This window comes from Lycium ferocissimum, chromosome 1 (assembly GCF_029784015.1).
Source record: "Lycium ferocissimum isolate CSIRO_LF1 chromosome 1, AGI_CSIRO_Lferr_CH_V1, whole genome shotgun sequence".
Classification (NCBI taxonomy): Eukaryota; Viridiplantae; Streptophyta; class Magnoliopsida; order Solanales; family Solanaceae; genus Lycium; species Lycium ferocissimum.
In genome coordinates this window covers 21,336,105-21,361,768 of record NC_081342.1, presented here as the reverse complement: position 1 = coordinate 21,361,768, position 25,664 = coordinate 21,336,105, and the positions used below count along the sequence as shown (strand labels likewise).

Here is a 25,664-nt window from a genome sequence, read left to right as displayed (position 1 = left end):
TCGCCATTATTAACGGCCTTAGATGCAACAGCTAAAGGTAGAACTTGACGAGTGCAAGCAGAAGGGAAGGACCATAGTGGATTACTATGGAAATCTCACTAAATTGTGGGAGGAATTACCGAATTACGAACAGATTCCAACCTGTACGTGCGGAAAGTGCACGTGCAATTTAGGAACGGTCCTAGAAGCCAAAAGAGAAGAAGAAAAAGTGCATCTTTTCCTTATGGGATTGGATGAGACAATGTACGGTATGGTGAGGTCGAACATACTGGCTCAAGAAACGTTGCCATCATTGAACAAGGTCTATTCGAAGATAGTGCACGAAGAACGTGTGAGAGGAATCGCACGAAAAACGGAGGACCAGAGTGAAATCATCGCTTTTGTCGTACAAGGAATAAAACCTTAGCGTGACCAAGGTAAAGGGGAAAACGATGGTGCATTTACGCATACCTTGCAAGAGATCCGGATACACATTGTGGATGGAAGTTTTCGACTCATTGATTATCCGGATTGGTGGCCAGAAAATAAAAAAGGAGACGAGAAAACCAGAGGAAAAAAGACGAGGACGACAACAACATCAGAGGGGTGGATTAGGATCCTGCCATGGAAAAGGCAACTATCGGGCTAACACCATGGTTTTCAAAAAAGAACTCAGGTGGAGACAGGACCGGTGAACACAGGCAGAACAGGACCTCGCAATTTGAGCGATGAGATCCGGAAGACAAATATTCACGTGTTGAATTCCCAAGGAATTAACTCGAATGGCAAGATGGATGATAAGACCAAAAACTCATCCTGGATTATTGACTCCGGAGCTACCAACTATGTGAGGTAATCTGGAGGAACTGAGCAATCAGTGGGACATTCCGAAATGTCTGGTTGGGCTTCCGGATGGAAGCACTCGGTGGTCATGAGAGAAGGAACAATCACGCTAAATAATATGATTTGTTTGAAGGATGTTCTTTACATTCCAGATTTAACATGCAATTAATTTCTGTGTCACAACTTATTGATCATTTAGATTGTGATGTAAAATTTAACAAAATTATGTGTGCTTTACAGGAGCCCACACGAGAAAGCTTCTTGGAACGAGTGAGTGTTGAGGTGGACTTTACTATTTCTAGAATGTACCGTCAATACGAGCTATGAAGGCAGAGACATTCGATTGGTTCGATCTTTGGCTCAAACGATTAGGTCATCCTTCAGCACAAGTAACGAAGTCCTTACAGCATTAGGCCTAAAAGAGAATAGTATTAGATTAGACAAAGAATGTCATGTATGCCAAAGGGAAAATCAAACAAGAAGTGTTTTTCTTTAAGTGATAATATAGTTTCGGATATTTTTATATGATTCATTGTGATTTATGTGGACCGTATAGAACCCCTTCTTCTTGTGGTGCTTCATATTTTTTTACTGTTGTGGATGATTGTTCGCGAGCCGTGTGGATTTTTATTTTAGTCGATAAGAAAGAACTGTCCCAAACCTTGAAAAATTTCTTTGCCTTGATGGATAGGCAGTTTGGTAAGAAGGTGAAGATTGTTGGAAGTGATAATGGAACTGAGTTTACATGTATAAAGACTTACTTCTTCGAACATGGAACTCTTTTCCAAACATCCTGCACAAGGACACCATAGTAGAATGGAAGAGTCGAAAGAAAATACCGCCACATTCTTAGTGTGGCGCGAGCATTGAGATTTCAGGGTCATCTTTCGATCAAATTCTAGGAAGAATGTGTTTTGGTTGCGGGGTATGATTAATAGAACACCATCTTCAATTTTGAATGGGAAGACCCCTATGAAATTTTATACGGGGAAGGGACCCCTTATGATCACTTAAGTGTGATAGGGTCACTATGTTATACACTCACAAAGGAAAGAATAAGGGACAAGTTTGAGAGTTGGAGTCGTAGGTGTGTCTTTTTAAGATACCCCTACGGACAGAAGGGTTGGATATTGTATGACTTAGACAACGATGAATATTTAGCCTCAACAGATGTGGACTTCTACGAGACTAAGTTCCCCTTTGCTATAAGATCGGGTAACTTGGTTGACAACATAGAAATGATCCCGGATGAAATGGAGGGAGAAAGAAACCAACATAACTTCGAAAAAGATGAGACTGATAATGTAGTACAAAGGAAACTCGGATGGATGAAGTACGGACACCGGATACCGCCTACGGATCAGCATGAATTAGACTGGATAGGTGCGGGTCTAGATAGAGAAAACATAGAGGAAGTACAAACGGAAGATGTCTGGGCCAACGAAATGCCACTGGAAGAACAATTGGGTGGGAGTAAGCGTCAGAAGTATGAATCGATTCAGTTGCGCGACTACGTCACTGAAACATTCCGAAAAGAAAGTCCATCAACGTGTTCGCCCGATCCTCAGTAACCCTCAGGTGTACCTTATCCTTTAGCTCACTATATATCTTGTAATAATTTTTTCTCGCAACACCAAAACTTCATTGCAGCAATCACCACAGCAACCGAGTCAAAAACCTTCTCAAAGGCATGAAAAAAGAACATTTGAGAAAATCCATTGTCATGACCCAATCGGAGGGCCATGATGGGCACCAGGAACTAACCTACCGAGCACCATAAAACATACATAAATCTCATAATCATATATGAGTGGGCCATGATGCTAACTCATAGATATCATAAGCTTAAAGGGACACAAGCCCAGAGGACATATATATACACGGCATTAAGCTGAACCTAAGTATACAAGCCGAACCCAAGTATACAAGCCGACAAGGCTATCAAAATAATGATATAATAAAATATGGACCGAGAAGGTCATGGAACATCTAACAGTGCATATCTGCCTACGAGCCTCTACTGGAGTGAAGAATCATACCAAGCTGAATTGCAACTGCAGAACAAATGGAGTGCTCTTGTACAAGTGATGAGAAGGCAGCCTAAGGGTATGAACCGTCTCCCTGTCTACCTGCGGGTATGAACGCAGCATCCACAAATAAAAGGACGTCAGTACGGAAAAACACTGAGTACATAAGGCATGAGAGTAACATAAGAGAGACATAAGAGAACATAGAGTAGATGAGTGCAACCTGTACGTCTGAACTGCTTCTAAAAGTCAATGATATGGATAAATACTGTGCATAAATGTATGAGAATATATATATATATATATATAACACCTGTCAAGCCTCTGTGGGCATCCCATCATATCGTATCGGCCTCTGTGGGCATCATCATTATCATTATCATCGTTATTATCATATGACCAACTGATTAGGTGGTAGTGCGTCTATAACGTTGTCACCTTCCCCATACCCTATATATATACGCGTATATAACGCTTGAGGGGTCACAGGTCTGTATGTGCACATATATAAATGAAATGCAATGCATAGACATGATAGGAGTACAAGTAACTCTAGAGACCGTACTTAATCTAAAGAAAGACTTTTACGAAGATAACATTATGGAACATAAATCAAATGGATCATCCCTAACTCTAAGAGTAGAACCATTATGGATGAACATTACATGTACGTCTCGTTCGTAAGGATCATGCCAAAAAGAAGGAAACGGACAGCCTTAACATACCTCGTCGCTTACTTAAACACACAACGTCTATTTTCCCGAGCTTGCAAATTTACATTCAAGATGATTCACACTAAGGTTAAGTCGTTGAAATGCTTATAAGGTCAAACTAAACTATTAGGCGAGTTAACGAAATTTGGACAGCATTTCCCCTATATTACCTACTTACACCAAACTTCAAAACAACTCCCAAACATAAATAATAACAACATCAACATCAACAATTCCATGTCCAAAATATTACATTCAAATTAGAGTCAAATCAGTCCAAAACACATTATAACCTTTCTTCCATAACTAATTTCACCTTTTTAAAATTTGCTAAACCTTCAAATCAACTCAACATAAGTAATAGAGTGAAAAAAATACCTTATATATTAAAGATCTTCAACTCACACAACTTGATTCAAGACCAATTCACCACAACGTCAACTACAAAAAAGAACAATTACCTTCCAGGAACTAGTTAAGGATTTTAGGGCTTGATCTTCTCTTGAAATAGTTTAGGATGTTCATGAATGATTAGGGATGGTTAAGAGAGCTTAGACAGGCACTAGGTATTTGTTTTTGGTGAAAAAATGAGCCCCAAGTCATGGGCCTTAATTTTTAACAAAAGGAAAAATTTCCACCGCTTCAATTTCACGGTCCACTTTCACGGACCGTGAATTATTTCACTGGCCGTGAAAGTGGCCATGAAACCACTCCAGTGACTTCCACCCACTTCCACCATTCCACGGTTGCCCAAAACCACTTTCACGGCCCGTGAAATTATTCACGGTCCGTGGAAGTGGCCGTGAAATGGTCTCAGTCCAATTTTCCGACGAAAAGTATTCTTTCCGATTCGTTTGACGTCTAATCTTTGTACTCTTTTACAAATATGTTCAAGGGCTCATATAACTCCGAGATTCACCCTTATTCCTCATACACGAATTCCTAATGATTTCCAGTACAAACCTACGACAATCGACTTAAAATGAAATTTTAACGTACACGAAAAACGAGATGTAACATTCCTCCCCCCTCAAGAACATTTTTCCTCGAATGTTAAACTCTTGGGAATTCCCTATAGAAATTTTAGTGGAATCTCTCTGTCGCCCATGTACCACTATTAACTGTGCATAACCCAAAATATACAACGTCACATAGAAATTTACTAGCAAGCGATAACAACAATGGCCTCGCACGACCCGGTAATTATAAGAAATGATACATTACGCATCTATAGGGAATGGTGTCTTTGCCTGTACCTCCTCTGGGTGGAAATAAGTGCGGATACATGGACTTCATATCTTCCTCAGCTTCCCAAGTCATTTTCTCGATATTCATTCCTCTGAACTTTGGCGAAGCTACGTCCTTGGTCCTCGATCTGCGGAACTTTGTCATCTAGTATAGCAATGGGAACCTCTTCATACGATAATTGTTTGGTAACTTGAACATCATCAATGGGTACGGCTCTGGAGGGATCTCCAATACACTTACGAAACATCGACACATGGAAAACCGGATGGACTGATTCTAAGTTTGAAGGTAGATCTAACTCATAGGCCACCTGGCCCACTCAACATACAATCTTGTAAGACCCAATATACCGAGGGCTAAGCTTACGCCTCTTACCAAACCTCATAACGCCTTTCATAGGTGATACCTTTAGGAATATCCAGTCATCAACTTGGAATTTTAAATCTTGTCGGCAATTGTCTACATAAGAATTTTGATAACTCTGAGCTGCCATTAATTAATCCTGAGTAAACTTGACCTTCTCTGCTACTTGCTGAATCAAATCTGGCCCTACTAACTTAGATTCACCCACCTCGAACCATCCAATAGGTGACCTATACTTCCGTCTATATAAACTTCATATGGGGCCATCTGGATACTGGAATGATAGCTATTATCATAAGCGAACTCAATAAGCGGCAAATGATCATCCCAACTACCTTTGAAGTCTATCACACATCCCCGTGGCATATCCCCGAGGGTCTGAATAGTTCGCTCAGCCTGCCCATATGTCTGGGAGTGGAATGTTGTGCTAAGACTCACCTGAGTCCCCAAACCTTTTACGGGTAGACCTTCAAAAGTTATCTGTAAACTGCACACCCTTGTCGGAGATAATGGATACCGGAACACCATGGAGTCATACTATCTCTTTGATATAAAGCTTCGCATAATCCTTGGCTGAGTAAGCAGTCCTGACATGCAAAAGTGGGGCTGATTTTCTAATTCTATCAACAATCACCCATAAGGAATCAAACTTACGCTGAGAACGGGGCAATCCTATAATGAAATCCATATTAATTGTTTCCCACGTCCAATTCAGAATCTCAATAGCCTGTAATAATCCTCCGGGCTTTTGATGCTCAATTTTCACCTGCTGATAGTTAGGACATTGGGCTACGAACTTTGCTATGTCTTTCTTCATTTCGTCCCACCAGTAAACTTCCTTAATATCATGATACATCTTTATTGTCCCTGGGTGAATAGAGTAGCGTGAGTAATAATCCTCTCCCATAATTTGACGACGTAATCCTGCAATGTTAGGAACACATAGTTTGCCTCGATGTAACCCCTGTATCGCCTGAGTCTAATAATCGAACTCTTAGGCTAGCTAACTAATGAAGCTCATGAGCTAATTCTCGCTTCTCTGGCCGCAAATAAGATAGAATACCCATGGATCTGCGGCTAAGGGCATCGGCCACTACATTCGTTTTCCCAGGATGGTACAAAATATTGACATCATAATCCTTCAATAGTTCCAACTATTGCCTCTGACGCAAATTCAACTTCTTTTGCTTGAAAATATACTGAAGCCTTTTATAGTCTATATAGATATCAACATGAATGCCATACAAGTAGTGCCTCTACATCTTTAATGGATGAATCACCGCGGCTAGCTCTAGATCATGGGTCGGGTAATTCTTCTCATGCTTCCTCAACTGCGTTGAAGCATAAGAAATAACTTTATTGTGCTATATCAACACATACCTCAACCCAACGCCTCTGGAGCGGGTGCTGGAGCTAGAGCTGAGGCTGGAGCTCCTCTGGACCGGGCGGAGTATGAGAGGTACGAGATGGAACCTCATTCAGGGACTCGCCCTCCTCAACATTTACAGGTGGTACCCATCCAGTTCTTCTACCTACCACTGACTTGTCCTTCTGGGCGGCTAAAGTTTTTCTCGTCTCGGGAATTACTGAAATCAAACACAAGGTCAGGAAAAAGGGAATCCTCATAACGTCACTCTATCACATGATCTAAGATGAGAAAGAAAGGTAATTTTCCTAAATGCCCTACAACTACCTGTTTATAAGTGTGGTGCACTACACACCATAAAAAGACTCTGCTAGACATGGCTTGTAGACGGCCCTAGAATGAACTGCTACGATCGTAAAGATGCGGCACTTTCCCCATGCAAGTAGTAATAGCATATACCGAAAAGATAAGATAATGGTGCTGCGAAGCTACTAGGAAAGAAAGTGGCCGTGAGGTTACAAAGGTCGTGACTGAGTCTTGGTTGATTAGTTTGCCTTTTCTTGGTCTGGTGTGGCTAATAGGAAATACTACTTTTATCAAGACCCAACCGGAGGGCCATGACGGGCACTCGAAGCTAACCTACCGAGCACCATAGAAAATACATACATCTCATAATCATATCTGAGTGGGCCATGACGCTAACTCATATATATCATAAGCTGAGAGGGACACAAGCCCGAAGGACATATATATATATATATATATATATATATATATATATATACACGTCATCAAGCTGAACCTAAGTATACAAGCCGATAAGGCTATCAAAATAATGATACAACAAAATATGGACCTAGAAGGTCATGGAACATCTAACTATGCATATCTGTCTACGAGACTCTCTTTGGAGTGCATAATATAATGAAGATGGGACAGGATCCCGCCATACCCAAATGTACACGACAAAATCATACCAAGCTGAACTGCAACTCCGGAACAAATAGAGTGCTCCTGTCTAAGCGATAAGAAGGCAGCCTAAGGGTCTGAACCATCTTCTTGTCTACCTGCGGACATGAACACAACATCCACAAACAAAAAGACGTCAGTACGGACAAAGTACTGAGTATGTAAGGCATGAGAGTAACATAAGAGAGACATAAGAAAATATAGGTTAGATGAGTGCAACCTGTACGTCTGAACTGCTTATAAGAGTCAATTATATGCCTAAATACTGTGCATGAATGCATGAGGTCATACATATGTATATGCGTATATAACGCCTGTCAATCCTCTATGGGCATCCCTTCATATCGTATCGGCCTCTGTGGGCATCATCATCATCATTATCATCATATGACCAGCTGATCAGGTGGTAGTGCGTATATAACGCCGTCGCACCTCCCCATACCTATATATATATATATATATAGTACATAATATGCGCGTATATAACGCCTGAGGGGTCATAGGTCTGTATATGCATATATATATATATATATATATATATATATATATATATATATATATATATATATATATATATACGATGCAATACATAGGCATGATAGGAGTACAAGTAACTCTAGAGACTATATTGGATCTAAAGAAAGACTTTCTAAAGATAACATTATGGAACATGAATCAAAGGGATCATCCCTAACTCTAAGAGTAGAACTTTATGGATTAACATTATATGTACGTCTTGTTCGTAAGGATCATGCCAAAAAGAAGAAAAGAGGTAGCCTTAACATGCCTCGTCGCTTACTTAACCACTCAACTATATCTTCCTGAGCTTGAAAATATACATTCAAGATGATTCACGCTAAGGTTAAGTCGTTGAAACTCTTATAAGGTCAAACTAAACTATTAGGCGAGCTAACGAAATTTGGATAGCATTTCCCCTATATTACCTACTTCCACAAAACTTCAAAACTATTCTCAAACATCAATAACAACATCAAAAATACCATAGACAAAAGATTATATTCAAACTAGACTCAAATCAGTCCAAAACTTCCTTTCAAATTCCATCTATAACCAATACCTCAACACCACACCTTATAACCTCTCTTCTATAACTATTTTCACCTTTTTAAAATTTGCTAAACTTCAAATAAACTCAAAATAAGTAATAGAGTGAAAAACATACCTTATAGATTGAAGATTTTCAACTCACACAACTTTCTTCAAGACCAATTCACCAAAACTTGAACCAGAAGGAAGAACAAGCACCTTCCTTGAACTAGTTAAGGATTTTAGGGCTTGATCTTCTCTTGCAATAGTTTAGGATGTTTATGAATGATTAGGGATGGTTAAGAGATCTTGGAGAGGAACTAGGGATCTGTTTTTGGTGAACAAATGAGCCCCAAGTCGTGGGCCTTAATTTATAACAAAAGGGAAAATTCCACCGCCTCAATTCCATGGTCCACTTTCATGGACCGTGAATTATTTCACTGGGCGTGAAAGTGGCCGTGAAACCACTCCAGTGACTTCCACCATTCCAAGGTGTCCCAACACCACTTTCACAGCCCATGAAATTATTTACGGTCCATAGATGTGGCTGTGAAATGGTCTCAGTCTAATTTTCTGACGAAACCTATTCTTTCAGATTCATTTGACGTCTAATCTTTATACTTTTGTCCAAACATGTTTAAGGGCTCATATAACTCCGAGACGCACCCGTAGTCCTTATACACAACTTTCCAAATGATTTCCAGTACGAATCTATGACAACCGACTTAAAATAAAACTTTAACGTACACGAAAAATGAGGTGTAACATGCAGCAAGAGATCCAAGCATTGAAGGATAATGGAATGTGGACATTAGAAACATTACCACCAGATAAGAAAGTGTTCAGATTTCGATGGGTGTACAAGATCAAGTACAACTCTGACGGCACAATCTAAAGCTCGGTTGGTCATTTTTGGAAATAAATAGGAGGACGAAATTGACCAAAATTAAATTCTGCTCCGATTGCTAAGGTAGTAACCGTTCGAATCTTCCTTGTAGTTACAGCTGCGTGAATTGAAGTTTGCATCAGATGGATGTTCATAATGCCTTCTTTTACGGTGGCCTTACGGAGGAAGTTTATGCGAAATTGCCATCGAGATTTTATGTTCCTGGTCCGGCCCAAGTATGTCGACTCCGAAAATCTTAGTATGGTTTGGAACAAGGCCCACGGTCTTTGGTTTGTGAAATTATCGTGTGCTTTGAGGAAATATAGGTTCAAACAGTCGTACTCAGATTATTCTTTCTTCACGATGCACCGAGAAGGTATGCAACTTAACGTCTTAGTCTATGTGGATGACTTAATTATTTCCAAAAATGACCATAGTTCTATTGAACGATTCAAAGACTATTTCCGACGCATGTTTTCACATGAAAAATTTGGGCCCTCTGAAGTATTTTCTGGGTATTGACGTTTCACCTGGACCAACTAGGTTATTTCTCTATCAACGGAAATATACCTTGGATATAATCTCTGAGTTTGGATTACTGGGAGCTAAACCAATCAATACACTCATGTAATAGAATCACAGTTTGGCGTTTGCCGAAGGAGCCAATTTGGGAGATCCGAAAGCATACCAATGTCTGGTCGGTAGATTGATATACCTCAGTTTCACGCGATCTAAGTTTTCATATTGCGTGCATGTTCTGTCCCAATTCTTGCAGCAATCGAAGGAAGCACACTGGAACGCGGCTCTCCTTGTGGTGCGCTACATAAAGAAGAACCCAGGACAAGGCATTGTGATGAGAAAAGATTTTGATCTCCAGTTGTAGAGATGGTGTGATTCGGACTGGGCCGGATGTCCGTTGACTCAGAAATCACTTATCAATTGCTTTATCTCCCTCGGGAAGTCACTCGTATCATGGAAAATTAAGAAGCAACACATTGTCTCTCGCTCGTCAGCAGAGGCGGAATACCGATCAATGGCAATGACAGTTTGTGAATTGAAATGGTTAAAGGAAAATTGCATAGTTTGCGTGTTGAACATAAATCTCCGGTGAAAATGTCTTTGTGATAGTCAAGTGACATTATATATTGCACGAAATTCGGTGTTTCGTGAACGAATTAAACATATTGAAGTCGACTGTCACTATGTCTGGGAATCACTCCAATCCGGATTGATACTTCTCAGTCATGTGTCAACCAGTGAGCAATTGACCAATATGTTTACAAAGGCTTTAGACAAACCGCGACAAAAATATTTGCTTGGCTAATTGGGCATTCGGGACCCCCATGCTCCAACTTGGGGGGGGGGGGGGTATACTGAGACCGGATGTGACAGAACCAGTTTGTCCGGTCACGTCGGTGAGTCGCTTAATCCCTACATCGGTGGGAATCCTAGTCTAGTCTGATTGTAATAGGTTTGGCTATTTATGGTGAATTTGTAATTATGGTAATGGATTTGTAATTTTATTAGAATAGAGTTACCTCATTAGACTAGGGTAAGGAGGACCTTGCTTTTATATAGGAGGTCATTATGATGAATACAACACAGAAAGAATTCTCACATTATTCTTGTCTCTCGAAATTCTCTTCACTGTCTCGATTTTAACATAAAAAATTATAAAAATCAATTTTTATTTTTCACCTTACCCTTACTCTAATCAATGTGAAAATAGATTGATATGATGAAAGAAAAAAAATAGTTTTAAATTGAGATCAAATATTTAATTAGTTAATCATATTATCTTTTAATTAATATTTTCTTTGGCGTGCAAAAGATAAAAATTACAAGTAAAAGGGACATGAGGAAGTACTGGTGGTCTTAATATAGTAAATTTGTATTTCTTGTAATGTTGTTATTATGTACTGCTAAAAAAAAGAACAAACAAAGCATTTATATAGGAAACACACAATTCAATTACAAGTTTACAATTCATAACGTGTTATTACACCTTATAGCCAAGTATTAATCATGTTAACTATCAAAATTTCCTGGTAACTTACTTGAAATAAATAACTGGACGATACCTTAAATATCCAATTTTACAGTTTTATTTTTTGCTAAGCAAAGATATTTATTTATAAACTAAGTAAACAGTCAATTTTACAGTCTTTGAAGTTTGAAAGATATCGAATAGGTAGTTGTGGAAGTTTTATAATTTTAAAACGCGAAAGTAGGTAAGTGCTAAAGAGAAAAATGAAGAAAAAAAGTTTCTATTATTCATTCAATGTCATGTTAAAAGTGTTTCTCTCTGTTGTATATATATAAAGATATCATAATAGTATTTAATTTAATTAATAAGAATAAGATTAATGTGATTAGTTGTGCTCTTTCTAAAGAGGGGTGTTCGTTTGTTGGTAACCAATTCTTTACAAATAATTGTATTTAACTGTTGCTGGCAATTGAGAAAGTTTGCTTATAAAGGCCTTGGCAGAAGCCTTAAGGGGTAGTTTGGTAGATGTTAGCGTTAAGCAGGTATTAGTAATATGAGATTAGTTATGAGGAAATTTATGTATTATTTTATGTAGGATTTCGTTATTCATGTATTAGTTATTTCATCTTCTATCATGCATAAAATAACACATAAATTCCTCATATAAGTATAATTATCATAGGGTGTTGGAGAATTATTACCTTATCTACATTGAAATTCTTCCAATGGATCATCACCTCAAGCTCATCATTTCTCAAAAAGGCAAAAACTAAGATTTGATTTCATCACGATTTGAATTTATACCTAATCAGATACTCAGAGATCGTGATAATTCATCAACTAGGTCCTTATGCATGATCGCAGCCAAGTTGCGCGATAGAATTGGCCTGTGAGTTCTTCTCCTGTGTGATCGCCATCAGCTAGATCAATAGCGCCGACCTTCCCCACTATAGGAATGCCCTTGGTGTAGCGCGATCATGAATGCACCAGATTCAAATTTTGACAGCTTATGTTTTTAAAGTTTCAACTTGTTCGTAACTATCTCGAGCCCTTGGATCTCCACCCAATTATCCGAACAAGTCATAAATAATATTACGAACTTATATACATGCTCGAGATTCAATTTGAAATGCAAATACTAAAAATAGAGGATCGAATTATTACACAAACAATTTAATATATTATGTTTGATTAAAGAATTTTACCTCAAGGATTCAATGTCCCAACTTCTTCGATTTGAGAGAAATAAGGATTTTGAAATTCTAGACAAATCATGTGATTTGTGGTTTAAGATTCATATTAATATACATTAAATAACCAAATATTCATATCTTACTCACCTTGATGGTTAAACTAACTTAGTAGGCATTTGGCCATAGAAATAAAAAAAAAAGAAATTCACTTTTTTGAAATTTTTAAAGTTGGAGTTGGAGTTAAAGTTGTGTTTGGCCATAGTTTTGGAAATAATATTTGGTTGTTGAAATATACTTTTTCTAAAAAACTTGAAATATGATTAATACCTCTAATTTCTAAAAACTAGTAAAACCACCCAAAACAATTAATAAACGTAACCCGTCCGTAGATCGCCCATCAACCCCACCTTGCACTTGTACTCCAAATAAAACCCAACAAGAACTAAACTAAGTAGCTGTAAAAATAAACACCTTGAAAAACTTTTATAAAAATAGCTGTAAAAATAAACATTTTGAGGGTCCTTTTTATCAATATAAAAGCTTTTAGGGTAAAAATTAAAAACAAAAAAACAAAAGTAACCGTCCGAAACAGAAAATGATAAAAGTGAAAAACAAGGTTTTGGTTATTTTTCAAATTTCAAATACAAATTTGGAATTTTTATGACCAAACACTAATTTCTGAAAAAAAGTGAATGATTCTCATGGCCAAACAGGTCCTATAAATCCTTCCAATAGCTTGTGCCGACTTAGAAGTTAAAGAAACACTGAAAGAATCTTGGGACCCGTTTGGCCATGAGAATTTTTCACTTTTTTCTGAAAATTATTTCACTTTATTAGGAAATCAGCGTTTGACCATGAAAATTCCAAATACAACTTCAAGTTGTATTTGAAATTTGAAAAACAATTAAAACTTTATTTTCCCTTTTTTCACTTTCTATACATTCAAACAACCAAATATTCTTTGCAAAAACTATAACTAAACACAACTCCATTTTCAACTTCAACTCCAACTCCAAAATTTCAAATAAAGTGAAAATATTTGGTTTTTATGGCCAAACGCCTACTTAATTTGCAATTTATATTCTTTGAGTTTACTAAAGAAGCGAGCTACGACGATATCATCACGCGGCCAAAATCCATCAAGCTCTATATAGCGCCTAGCTATCTTTGACCAACCCTTTTCACGAGATGGGGACGCTGTGAAGGGCTATATTTACCGTTCTTCTAGTTGGCAGCTTGGCATCTTTCTTCGCTCCTTGCATGATCGATAATTAACCACTACGCTGATGAGACCTTTTTCAAAAAATTTAACAAGTATTGTGACATACAATAAGCTAGAGCTTGTCGCTGGTGTAACTTCCCCAAGGTTTAAACATCAATTCCGCATATCGGATTTTTGATGTTTGGTTCGGGTTAACATTTCGGATTTTTGGACCGAATTGTACGCCTTATTAAGATGCTTATAGCACTGCGGCAACACGCCAACATCACAACACCTAATTCATAATCTTCAAAAGCCAGTAAAGTTCATTAAACAAACTCATTAACAAAATAAATAATAATCATCAACAAAGTAAACTGAATCCCAAACAAATGTCTAATAACCTAAAATGAAAGTTTAACCTTTTATATGTATCCATATATTTCTGATTTTCGATCAGATTGTTTTAAAATTGTAATCCAAGGGTGTGGCCTAGTGGTCAATGAAGTGGGTTGAGTACTGGCGAGATCTCAAGTTCAATTCCCATCAGAGACAAAATACTAGGTGATTTCTTTCCATCTGTCATAGTCTTGGTGGACGAGTTTTTTTTATTCTTGGTGGGAGGTGACAGATATAAAGTGAAATTATTCGAGTGCGAGAAAATTTGGTTCGGACGCAAGATTATTTTAAAAAAAAAAAAAATCTATCTCTATACCAGCCTGTATATGATCCATATATTCAATTTTTTTAAAAAAACATAATCCATAATCTGATGTCGGACCATCCGAATAGCGTGGATCGGTTCGAATTCTCGGATATACACAACCCTAGTTGTGTTTGATATTTTTTGGCAAAAGATTTTTAATAAAAGGGACGGATAAGCACAATTGTTTAAATATGGAGGGAGATTTGGTTCAAGATTTTTTTTCCTTTTGATTTTTTCTAAGGCAAAAGAAAGAAAGAAAAAAAAAAAAAGAATAACAAATTTTAAAATAGAAACTTCTTATCCAAAAGTTCAGGCTGAAGTCTCAAAAAGAAGAAATAGCTTTTCTCTTGGCAATTCACTGTTCCTTCAACAATGACGATAGCTTTATCGCCTTCAACTCCAGTAGTACGTTCGCAGCTCACCCGCAAACCTATTCCTATCTTTTGCTTTCAAGGTATCTCTCTTTCTTCTCTCTATTTGGCTATCTCCTGTCTCCGTGGCATTTCAACAAACACCTTGCAGGCAATTTTCGTACTTGTGGTAATGTGGTATGTTGGGCGGCGTCTGCGAATTATGTGAGCTTACGTGTCGGAGCAAGGAGATTGCAACCTCTTGTTAAACTATCTTGGGGGAAAAGGCAAGCCAAATTTATACTCTCGTGCTGTTGCTCATTGTTTTTGTATGTCAGTAAAAATGTAAAGTTCCCACTAATTTGTATTATTTAGTATTGGAATGAAACGTCTAGAATGCAGTGGCGGAGCTAGATTTTTTGTCAATGTGTAATATATATCTGTAATACGTAATAATTGACATATTAGCAAGGGTGTTCGGTTGAACACCCTTACTGGGCTGTGGCTCCGCCGCTGCTGGAATGGATATTGAAATTACTAGCAAGCAACAAGTATCAAGTAACTCTGTCCACCAAGGCTTGGACAAATGAAAAGAAATTCCCGAGTGTTTTTGTCACGGTTGGAATTTGAACCTGAGACCTCATGGTTTTATTTTGTAAAAATCATAACTGATGATATTTTGATGAAATAAAATACTCTTTAGATTAACCAAAAGTATATCTCTTAGGATAATATGCAAAATAGAAGTCATAAAACACTATAATTTTTTTATGATCAGCATCAATTTTACGTTAAAATCAGTGGTGTACCCATGAGCTTAAAATCCTAAACCCGCCTCTTGACCCGAAATAGTTTGGTATTAAGGTGTAGCAGTAGTAGTTGTTGTTTGTCTTGGTGGTGCTTGCATTGAATTTCTTTGTTGATCTCCATATGCATAACTTGGCTTTTTTTTTTTTTTTTTTTTTTTAATATTGTAACTTGAGTTGATTTTTTCAGAAGAGGAGTTGTGAGGTGTGCAACCATTGAAGAAATAGAAGCTGAAAAATCTTCGATTGAGAAAGATGTGGTGAGTATAGTGATTTTAGTTATTATCAAAAGCTATGTCACCTCTCTGTTTTATAACCCTTTTATTTTACTTCAGAAAGAAAGGATGGAAAAGACAGTTGAAAATGTTAGGTCAAATTTCAACTCTATAAGGACGGGAAGAGCTAGCCCAGCAATGCTAGATAAAATTGAGGTAAGACGACGTTCTGTAGAATCTCGCCCCACTTCATATGACATTGTGCTTCTTTACTTATGGTTAACATGACAAGTTTTTGATATTACAGTAGAACATACTGGGCGGGCTTGCAAAACCGTTAAAATCCTACTGACAAATTTGTAACTTAAAAAGGAGTTGAGAGTCCTGTTATTCATAGGTGCCATGTTGATGTTGTACATCTAGTCGCATTCTGCAAATTTGCTAACTGACATGTTTTCCTCTCCAATTCTCTTCAGGTCTGTCTGAAGTAGAGGTCCCTTTTTTTTTTTCCTCTTATCAATTGTACCATGTCCCTGCTTCTCTGGTGCACTATCACTTCTTTTTTTTATTTTTTATTTTTTTATAAGGAAGTGATATATGTGTTTTCGCCTAGAGGCTTATGCGTCTTTCTCGTTACTTGCGCTGCAAGCCCCTAGCATTTCCTTAGTATTTCTCATACTTTATTCATAGTAGCTACCTGGATGTGGAGATGTGGTGGACACTGGACAGTGACTTCTTTGCTTCTTGGCTAATTAAATTGCACTGGTAAAACATAATGGCTTTGTTTCATTATTATAATCAAGATATCTAAGTACAGATATTCTTTTTTCATTTTGTATTGCTCATACAAGGTGGATTATTATGGCACTCCAGTCAGCTTGAAAAGCATAGCGCAAGTTAGCACTCCTGATGCAAGTTCTCTCTTGGTGCAGCCCTATGACAAATCCAGGTTGAACTTCTGAAACATTTGAAAAAGAAAGAAAAAGAAAAGAAAATCAAGTTGGGCTAATACTGTGGATGTCTGACCATTATCTCATGCTTTTTTGATATCAATACTACTTGTAAATTCTTACATGCATTTGAAGTAGGGTGGAAAAAAGAGTAAGTTCTGATATTTAGATGCATCAAAACAATAGGACGTCTACTTCATCAGACTTGTTCACCCTTGTACTGCTTTTCTTATTTAATTTGCATGATGACAAGTCATAGGATTTGTTTTTCATTTTTAGGCCTTAGGCTAATGAAATATCCTCGTGAGGGATTTCTTATAACCATTTTGTTGCAACCTTGGATATGTTTGCAATGCACTAAGCATTAGTTTTTGACTTAACTTTCAGTTTAAAGGCTATAGAGAAGGCTATTGTCAGCTCTGATGTTGGTATGACACCAAATAATGATGGAGAAGTAATAAGATTGGCTGTACCCCAGTTGACATCAGACAGGAGGAAGGTATTAAGTGTTCCAGTGCTCAGTCAAATTCGTTACATCTGCTTTATGTTAATATTTTGTATCTTTGTCATTAATATTCAGTAAGTTTGTTGTTTCCTCTTTTAAGAAATAGATGTATTATGATATCATGAACACTTCAGGTTGTGGGGGGTGGGGGTACTATGTAGGCTGTGAAGAATTTTAAGCTAAATACCTATCTCTTTCACTCCTTTCCTTTCTGCCCTAGATCACCCCCTTAAAATAGGAACACGAGATTTGATATATAAGCAGCTTTTGCCTTAGGGTAGCTTTCCTGTTATGCGATTTCTAGCTTTTATACCAATGTACTCTTCTGAAATACCTTCTTCATACTAGAATTTAGATATTTTATGGGGTTATATGACATTATGAGCCTCTAGTTACGTTAGTATATTGATTGCCTGATGCATGGAAAATCTGTTCAACAAATTCACAAATATTTCTCATGTTTCTCTATGAGAGCTTATAGGGTAAACCTGGCTTGAACGCTCACTCCTTTTTGGTGAAATGAAACAAGCTCAATGCTGAGTACTTCTTGTCAATAGACACCCATGTCAAAGAGGGTCAATTCCTAAACTGTTGGATGGAAATAGAAAAATAATAATTCACACCTCTTTTATTGTTTTTCATGTGTTTTTATAGTAATCAATGGTCTTAAGTTCAGATATCACTGCAACAGTTCGTTAGCTTTGGCATACTTAAGCCATTTTAATTTGAAAGGACAATTTACTTTCATGTTTGAATTGATACTGGGATCAAGCTTTCACTGCTTACATATTTCACATTTTAAGTTGAGTTATTGGTCTACCTATGTGAAGTTTTCGTGGTATATCTGACATCATCCGGTCTTAGTGACTTTTCTATATTGTTCAGAGGAAATTAGGGGCACTGGGTACACTATGCAGTTCATCCGAAATGACTAGACATCTAGGATTAATAACTTGTTTGGAGTGACCTTGTTTTAATCAGTGGACTGACAAACTCGAATTGTTTTTTATCCCAACTACTTACTTTACATACCCAGTAGAATCCCACAAAGTGGGGTCTGGGGAGGGTAGAGTGTACGCAAACCTTACCACTCCCTTGGGAGGTAGAGAGGCTGTTTCCGGTAGACGCTTGCACAAGGATAAACAACTCAAAGCAGTGGTAAAAGCAACAGCAAAATACTAAAAAATTATGATAAAACTGTCCGAAAAAGGAGCCATAACTACCACAAATTAATATGATAATCGAAGTACAAAAAACAATAGATAGTGACAAGCACACTCCGGGTACAGTACCCTTTGCCTCCAAATTGACGGGCAGCCATTCTGTTATTTGATTAAGAACATTAATCCTTTTTTATTATGACTTGAAGTATTTCAAAATTTATGGCTTGCAATAGCATGGTTTTATGAAAAATGGACTTGCAGCTTTTGATCTAATTCCAACTTAAGTTTACTTAATAGTGAGATTTTTCCCAAAGTTTATGAGTTGGTAAATATGTGAATAATTCAGTATTCAATTTGTGACACTGAGAATGTTTGAGTTTTCACTTTTATTTCTCTTGTTTTCTTTGTTTTATCCAGGAGCTATCCAAAATTGTTTCTAAACAGGCAGAGGAAGGAAAGGTAAGTTTTATCTGTTCTAAAAGTTTGTTCTAACTCCTTTTCTATGTTATTTCTGCTTTCCAAAAGAAAAGAACCTTTATTCTTTATGAAGTGGGCTCTACTATTAGAAATAGCTCCTAGTTGTCTTGGAGCACCTGAGGTTTCAGATTTACAATTGGTCATGACTGTGGTATAGTTATACCTTTACTCGGTGCTTGTAGAGGTACCTTCTCCATGGTCCTTATTGTATTAAGCAGTAAAACTTGGTGTTATAAACAGCGGTATAGTTCAATCGTCCAACAAATAGATACTAAAGGACACATTTAGAACTGGGATTGTGAGCAACACAATTTTAATAGTTTGTTATTAAGTTTCCTTTTCTTTTTATTGGATAGATGGATCTTTTTCATGTCTAGTTTGCTTTGTATAAAGTGCTCAATTTCTGACATGATTGACTGAATTATCATTACAGTCTGTATATGATGTTGAGTTGAGCTACTTTCCGTACTCTCTCTCCCAATTTGTGACACAACTACTGTTGAAATAAAACTTCTTTCTGTCCATGATTTTCCTAAACAACTTAACTATTGTTTCAGTTTTATGAATGTTCATATTATACTGCTGTTATTCACCTCAGTACCGTTTATGTAATGGTAAGAGCCCAATGCTTGATGTGTGGGTTAAGCGCACATCACGAGTTTGAACCCTGCCGTAATCGAAAGCCTAGTATTTAAGTGGAGAATGGTAGAGGGGCAGACCCAATAACCGTTGAGTTTAGTTATTAAAAAAAAAAAAAAAAAAAAAAAAAAAAAAAAAGCACTGCTATTCTAAATGGAAAAAAATCTTTTGGCTTCTGATATTTGATTCATAACTCAAATAGCTTGCCCTTTTACTTTGAATCCTTCTGTTGGTTAGGGATGGAGTAGTGGAGTGCTTATATTGCCTATAAATCATGTCCATTGGACTATTACTACCTTGTTCTTATAAAACATTTGCAGGTAGCTATAAGGAATATAAGAAGAGATGCCTTAAAAGCTTATGAAAAACTTGAGAAGGTTTGAGCTCTTGGCAACTTTTGGTCCTTATCTTTGGGATGCTAGATATTGAGGAATCTTACCTTTTTTTCAGGAGAAAAAGCTTTCTGAAGACAATGTGAAGGACCTATCTGGTGATCTACAGGTAACTGACAAAGTTTGATGTTCATGGCACTAGAGTTCAAAAACAGAAAGTGACTATCCATATTTGTTTAAACAATTCCCTCATAAATTTTAAATTTTTAACTGTAAATGACTTCATTTGGATTCTACTGGATGAGAAGAAATAAAATTGTTTTCAAGTTTTCTCGTAATACCAATTTTTGCTCTAATTTCTCAAACCTGCTGAAGAAAATAGCTCAAATTACTATTAATAATCATTATTATAGTGCAATCTGAGGTATTCTACTTATATCATTCTTCCTGTTTCTACACAGAAAGTGACAGATGAATATATGAAGAAGATTGATACTGTCTTCAAGCAGAAGGAGAAGGTACGTTAATCGAGAATATTCATGTGGTTCGATATAAAATGTGATGTGTATGCACGAAAATATGGGTAGACTCTAAATTTTTCTGGGAACTGTTTCCTAATAAGTTATAAGCAAGCAGAAAACAGAGTGGCAATAGTTAAAGTTCTGATTTGGGCAGTAAAGAAATACTAATTTTTTCCCTGCACCCTAGGACCTTTAGATACTGTGTGTGTTTCTTTATGCGCATTGACGAGGCTCTGAATAACAGGAATGGGAGTCTAGCTTTACTTTGTGGCTATTACACGCAATCCGTTAATGCAAACCGAATCATTAATTTCATTCATGCACTCCCCAAAGAAAGAGTTTTACCTTTTTTTTTTCCCTTCAAATGTTCTAGTCTTATGTTGTCTAGCAATATTCTATTTGCTCACCAGATAAATAGAAAAGTTTGTCATCTTCTGAAAAAGGCTTCTATGGTTAATGGAAGTATTTTATTGCAGCTGCTTCCCCTTTCCATTTCCCCTTGTTCCATGTTAGTCTTATCCAATTGATAGTATGATGGTACTTCACTTTTTTTTTCCAATTTTTTCCTCTTCCGTAGCGAGATTTGCTTGCTACCTAGTTTACCATCCTTCACCTTTTGACTACTCCTGCGTCCTTTCTATTTACCCAATGAAGGTTTGGTAAACTTTTAATTGAAACACATCTATGTTTGACTCGCAGGAACTGCTGACAGTTTGACAACAGTTCTGTTCAATGTGTATATCCGATATGGAGTCTGTGCAATAATGAAGCTTTTCTTGGAAGGTTCATCTGGTGCATAGGCTTGTTACATGCCTTTGTAAAAACTACCTTGAATTCATCTTTGTAGAAATTACGTAAAGAGCACTCAGGAACTGGAATGGTCCCAGTTAATTTTGTTAGGACTTCTGTTTTACTGGAAATTACTCCCAAAGAAGTTAATCTGCTTGTTGCGACATGATTTGAGCTGGCTAAGGCTGCTGGATTTTTTAACTACAGGATCCAGAATGAAACGACTTTGCCGATGGTACAATACCTACTCGTGCTGTTCTTCTTTCTCTTTATTTTGCAAAGAAATCTGGGGGCTTTATTTCCTATTTGTTTATATTTGTTTGGCTTAAGTTGTGGACATCTTGGTGCATTTGGTTGTTCAAAGCGTCCTTCATGTTGTGCCGACACAAGTCTTTGAATAATTGTTGATGCGAATCTAGGCCTCCCCCTTTAAGACATATAGTTATTTGTCTGCTTGTATATCACTCATTGATTCAATTCATTGTTGTATATTGTATAAATATAATATTATCATTTCACTTACATGTAGTTTGATTCTATTCGTTTGTTTCTTTCAATAAGAACTTGAGGTAAGCCATATATTAGAGAGTGAGCCCCATCTATGTACTAGTCATTTGAAGAAATTGTAGTGGTCTAGTTTTTACTTAAGAAGTCTAGATTCTAAGTTTAGGCAATGCTAGTCCAGATTCAACTTCCCACACAAAGTTTCAGCACATGAGTTCCAAAACCATAATGCCTTTATTTTTTATTTTTTTAAATAGTAAGAGTTGGAACTTATAAAACACGATAAACACTATTGGAAATCCTTACCCAATTGATGAGGGGCAAGTGTAGCATATTTGACATCTCAGACGTGTAATCTCCCCACACTGTGGGACTCACTGGGTATGTTGTTGTTGTTGTCGTCTCAGACGTGTAATCCCATTTTACGGTTCACATGTGAATTCTTTTTAGTAAAAATTTGCCTTAATCGATTTGATTGAATTGGTCCATGAAATATAATATAGGTAAATTTTGCTTCTGTATTTTGATGGTTATATAGAGAACTAATGGATTTATCATCAATATTTGTCAAAATAGCCACATTGTTAAAATGTAGATATTTTTTATTGGTAGCTTAAAAAGGATGACGATGTACCCACCATTTTATTGCTCATATTGGGCAAGTTTGAATGATGCGAAGTTTGGACTCTTTGAGTGTTGATTTTAGAAATAGTAAATTGTTAAATGTGAAACCATGTTGCTTAAGAATTTAAATTATTAGAGAAAATATTCTTTTATTTATTATAATATGTTTTTAATATGCTTTCTTAAGTGCAAACCCAATTCTTTTTCATATATACCAAGCATGTGGAAATTCTTCTTGATGATGGATGAAAATTGAACCTAGATGATATTTGCAGATACTATGTTGAAGTGTATGATCATTCTATCTAAAAGCTTAAACTATTCGAGGGAGCATACTTTTATTTGCTTTATCCATATTATATTTATATTAAAAGGAGGATAGTCTAGCTTGATATTAAGCTAAGGGCGTAACAAATTCTATTTGTATTAATTTTAAAAAGAAATTAATTAACACTATATAAAGCTAATATGTACTCACCTATTTTGGTGGATTTGATGGGAGAAATAAACAAAATCCCACATTCAAAAGGAGTAATTATCGATATATATAATATTACAAATAATGTTGATGATATTATCAGATTCGATAATTGATACATTAATTTTTAACTGGAAATAAAAGTTTAAATTTTGACTTTAAAGCTAATCGTACTTATCCAAATTTAGCACTTACTGTGTATTTTGTACGTCAGCAATACAGTAATTAAAGGACATTTGAAACTCAATGGTATCTTTTTCAAAATGAGTTATTTATTAACCAACTATCATGTTTAATTTAAATTAAAATTGAAACAAGAAAAAAGTTGAATTCGAATGAAAATTATGACAAATTTCTTAATATAGATTATCACTATTGTAATTAAAAACTCGGATATATCTTCTAAAAAAAGAGTTATTTGTTACTCCCACGGATCAAAAAGATTGTCCGCTTACCCTTTTTTTCTTGAGTCAAAAAGAGTGTCCACTTATCAAATCAAGAAAGAATTAACCTTATCTTTCCAGATTTGCCCATATTAAGTGCTATGTGATCAAATTCCAATACCTATTTAATTAGGGGCAGTTTAGCTAAATTACTTATTTTTGTCTAAGAGTTAGTATCTTCTTAAGGGGCGTGCAAATGACTAAGTGGACACTCTCTTTGATCCGGAGGGAGTAATATTTAAATTTGATTCGAAAAATAATTAGTTTATGGTTAAAAGTAAAATTGAATTTAACTTTGAATTGAAAGGTAAAAGTACCGTAATTGAAATGATATACCGTAATCACTTCTTATTTTTTTAGTTACAAATATTCTACTACATCTTCCTAAATAATTTGTTCCTAATGTCGCTTAATAGTCGAAAATATTGTATAACATCTGCTAGAATTATGTATTTAATGTAAAATAAAACTAATGTAAATTTTCAATCAACGTTAAATTACACAAAGTTAGTCAAAGTTATTATCTGGAATGATTTATTACCAAACAAAGGCTTCTAAGTATCGCTATTACAATTATGCGTGCCTTGTAGATCCAAAGTTAATAAGATCTGCATACTATTTATTGCAGTTATTACCTTTACTTTGTTTAGATTTTGAAGACAAATACTAATTGTGACTATGAAAGCTAATAATAAATGATTAACAACAAATCTGCAGTAACATCTCAAGGGAACGTTACTAATGGAACATGTATGAATAATAGGTCCTATTCTCTATGTGATAAAATAATATTGTGACCAAGAACCCTTCCAGAACAAAAATCTACATAGAGTACTATATTCTAACCCTATAATACAATACGAACCTTTAGCATATACATCATATATAAAAGAAAAAAAAAACACGTTGAAGCCATTACTTCCTTGAAGAAAATGACTAATTTTATCAGTGAGATATCCGGTACAAAGATGTTGTGATGTTTGAAAGTTCGTGTCGTGCGATTATGGATGATTCGTATAGCAAAAAGCCAGATCATCTATTTCCAATGGAGATGTCGTATGGTAGTTTTTGTAAATGTGATTGGTATAGTTACTTTCAACAATATAAATTGAACCAGGGCTCTGTTTAAGAGAAGCCCTCCTGTACTTAATTTGATATACATTAGTTTTGCATCATTTTAGACAACGTTTTTGTAAGATTATTTTTTTATGTTTTTAGTTACTTCCTAAACTAATATACATCATGTAAATGGGAGTTTAACTGTTTGGTCTGACATCTTCTAAGATAATTCAATATTCATTTGGTAAGTGTACAGATTTAAGTTATTTTTTTTTTTATCTATTTCTTTAATAATTTTTTTCTTAAATATAGTGCGCGCATCGCGTGTGTACTAATACTAGTTATATCTTTAACAATAGTGTTAGAACTAATGCACAACATAATCGATGATCCAGAAGTTATAAGTTCATGAATGAAGGTCATGGATGAACCAAGATGAAACTCTATTGTAACTTCCTAATTAAAGATAAGAAGAGTTATGGACCTCTACCATAAAGTGGGAGTTAAAGCATAAAACTATTTAATAAGTAGTAGTTAAATGTCACATGGTTCTACTATAAAAGTGAATTATAACCACCCTTTGAGCTAAAATTTTCCTAAGACTAAAGTGCAGTTGTTGTGGACAATTTATAAGATTCTACCACTAATCTTGTAAGAAACTGCTTGGACATTCGTTGGTAATAACATCAATCCTAGAAGAAGGTATGTTTAGTTCTGCATAAATCTTCAAGTTTTTTCTTTAATGGTATCAGAGCCAAGGCATATTGATATGTTATATGGATATGCTTTCTTCCACCATTGTATGGTTAAAAGTTAGGAAACATTAGGCTTTCCATTTTAGAGGTGTTGCATGCCAAAATGTTTTTGAAAAATATGACGAATGTTCCTATTTTTGACTGCATCATTTTTCTGTACAGGCTTCCTTTGTGTGCGAGCTCTATATCACTGGTCTTTCCGAGACCACAACACATCATTTTGTAAAGTTTTGATGTAAAACAAACAGGACCGACCCAATGGTAAAGCAGCCCAAGCAACTGCTTTGGGCCTCATCTTTGAAGGGGCTCCAAAATTTCTAGTACTCCGTAATAATAGTTAGTGATAGGTATAGTTGTTTATTTAAAAATAGAATTAGAAAGGACAATTTTCATAAAAAAAGAGATGATGGGACCGTGAGATAATTTGGGAAGTGAAAAAGTATTTTAGGAATCTCTAGCCTCTTTCCTTATTTATACACAATCATCATTATCATAGGGCTCATAATTTTTTTGGGGCTTTATTTTA

The 25,664-nt window shown here is 36.1% G+C and overlaps 1 protein-coding gene across 1 annotated transcript; it reads left to right on the top strand.

Moving 5' to 3' along the window:
• Positions 1–14,798: 14,798 nt before the first annotated feature.
• LOC132052080 (ribosome-recycling factor, chloroplastic) lies at positions 14,799–21,797 on the top strand. Its single transcript, XM_059443442.1, has 11 exons — positions 14,799–14,982; positions 15,051–15,165; positions 15,875–15,944; positions 16,020–16,115; positions 16,751–16,848; positions 17,237–17,348; positions 18,935–18,976; positions 19,954–20,010; positions 20,084–20,134; positions 20,427–20,483; positions 21,186–21,797. The coding sequence occupies exons 1-11, from the start codon at positions 14,901–14,903 to the stop codon at positions 21,201–21,203; spliced, it is 798 nt and encodes a 265-aa protein (XP_059299425.1). The 5' UTR covers positions 14,799–14,900; the 3' UTR covers positions 21,204–21,797.
• The last annotated feature ends 3,867 nt before the right edge of the window (positions 21,798–25,664 follow it).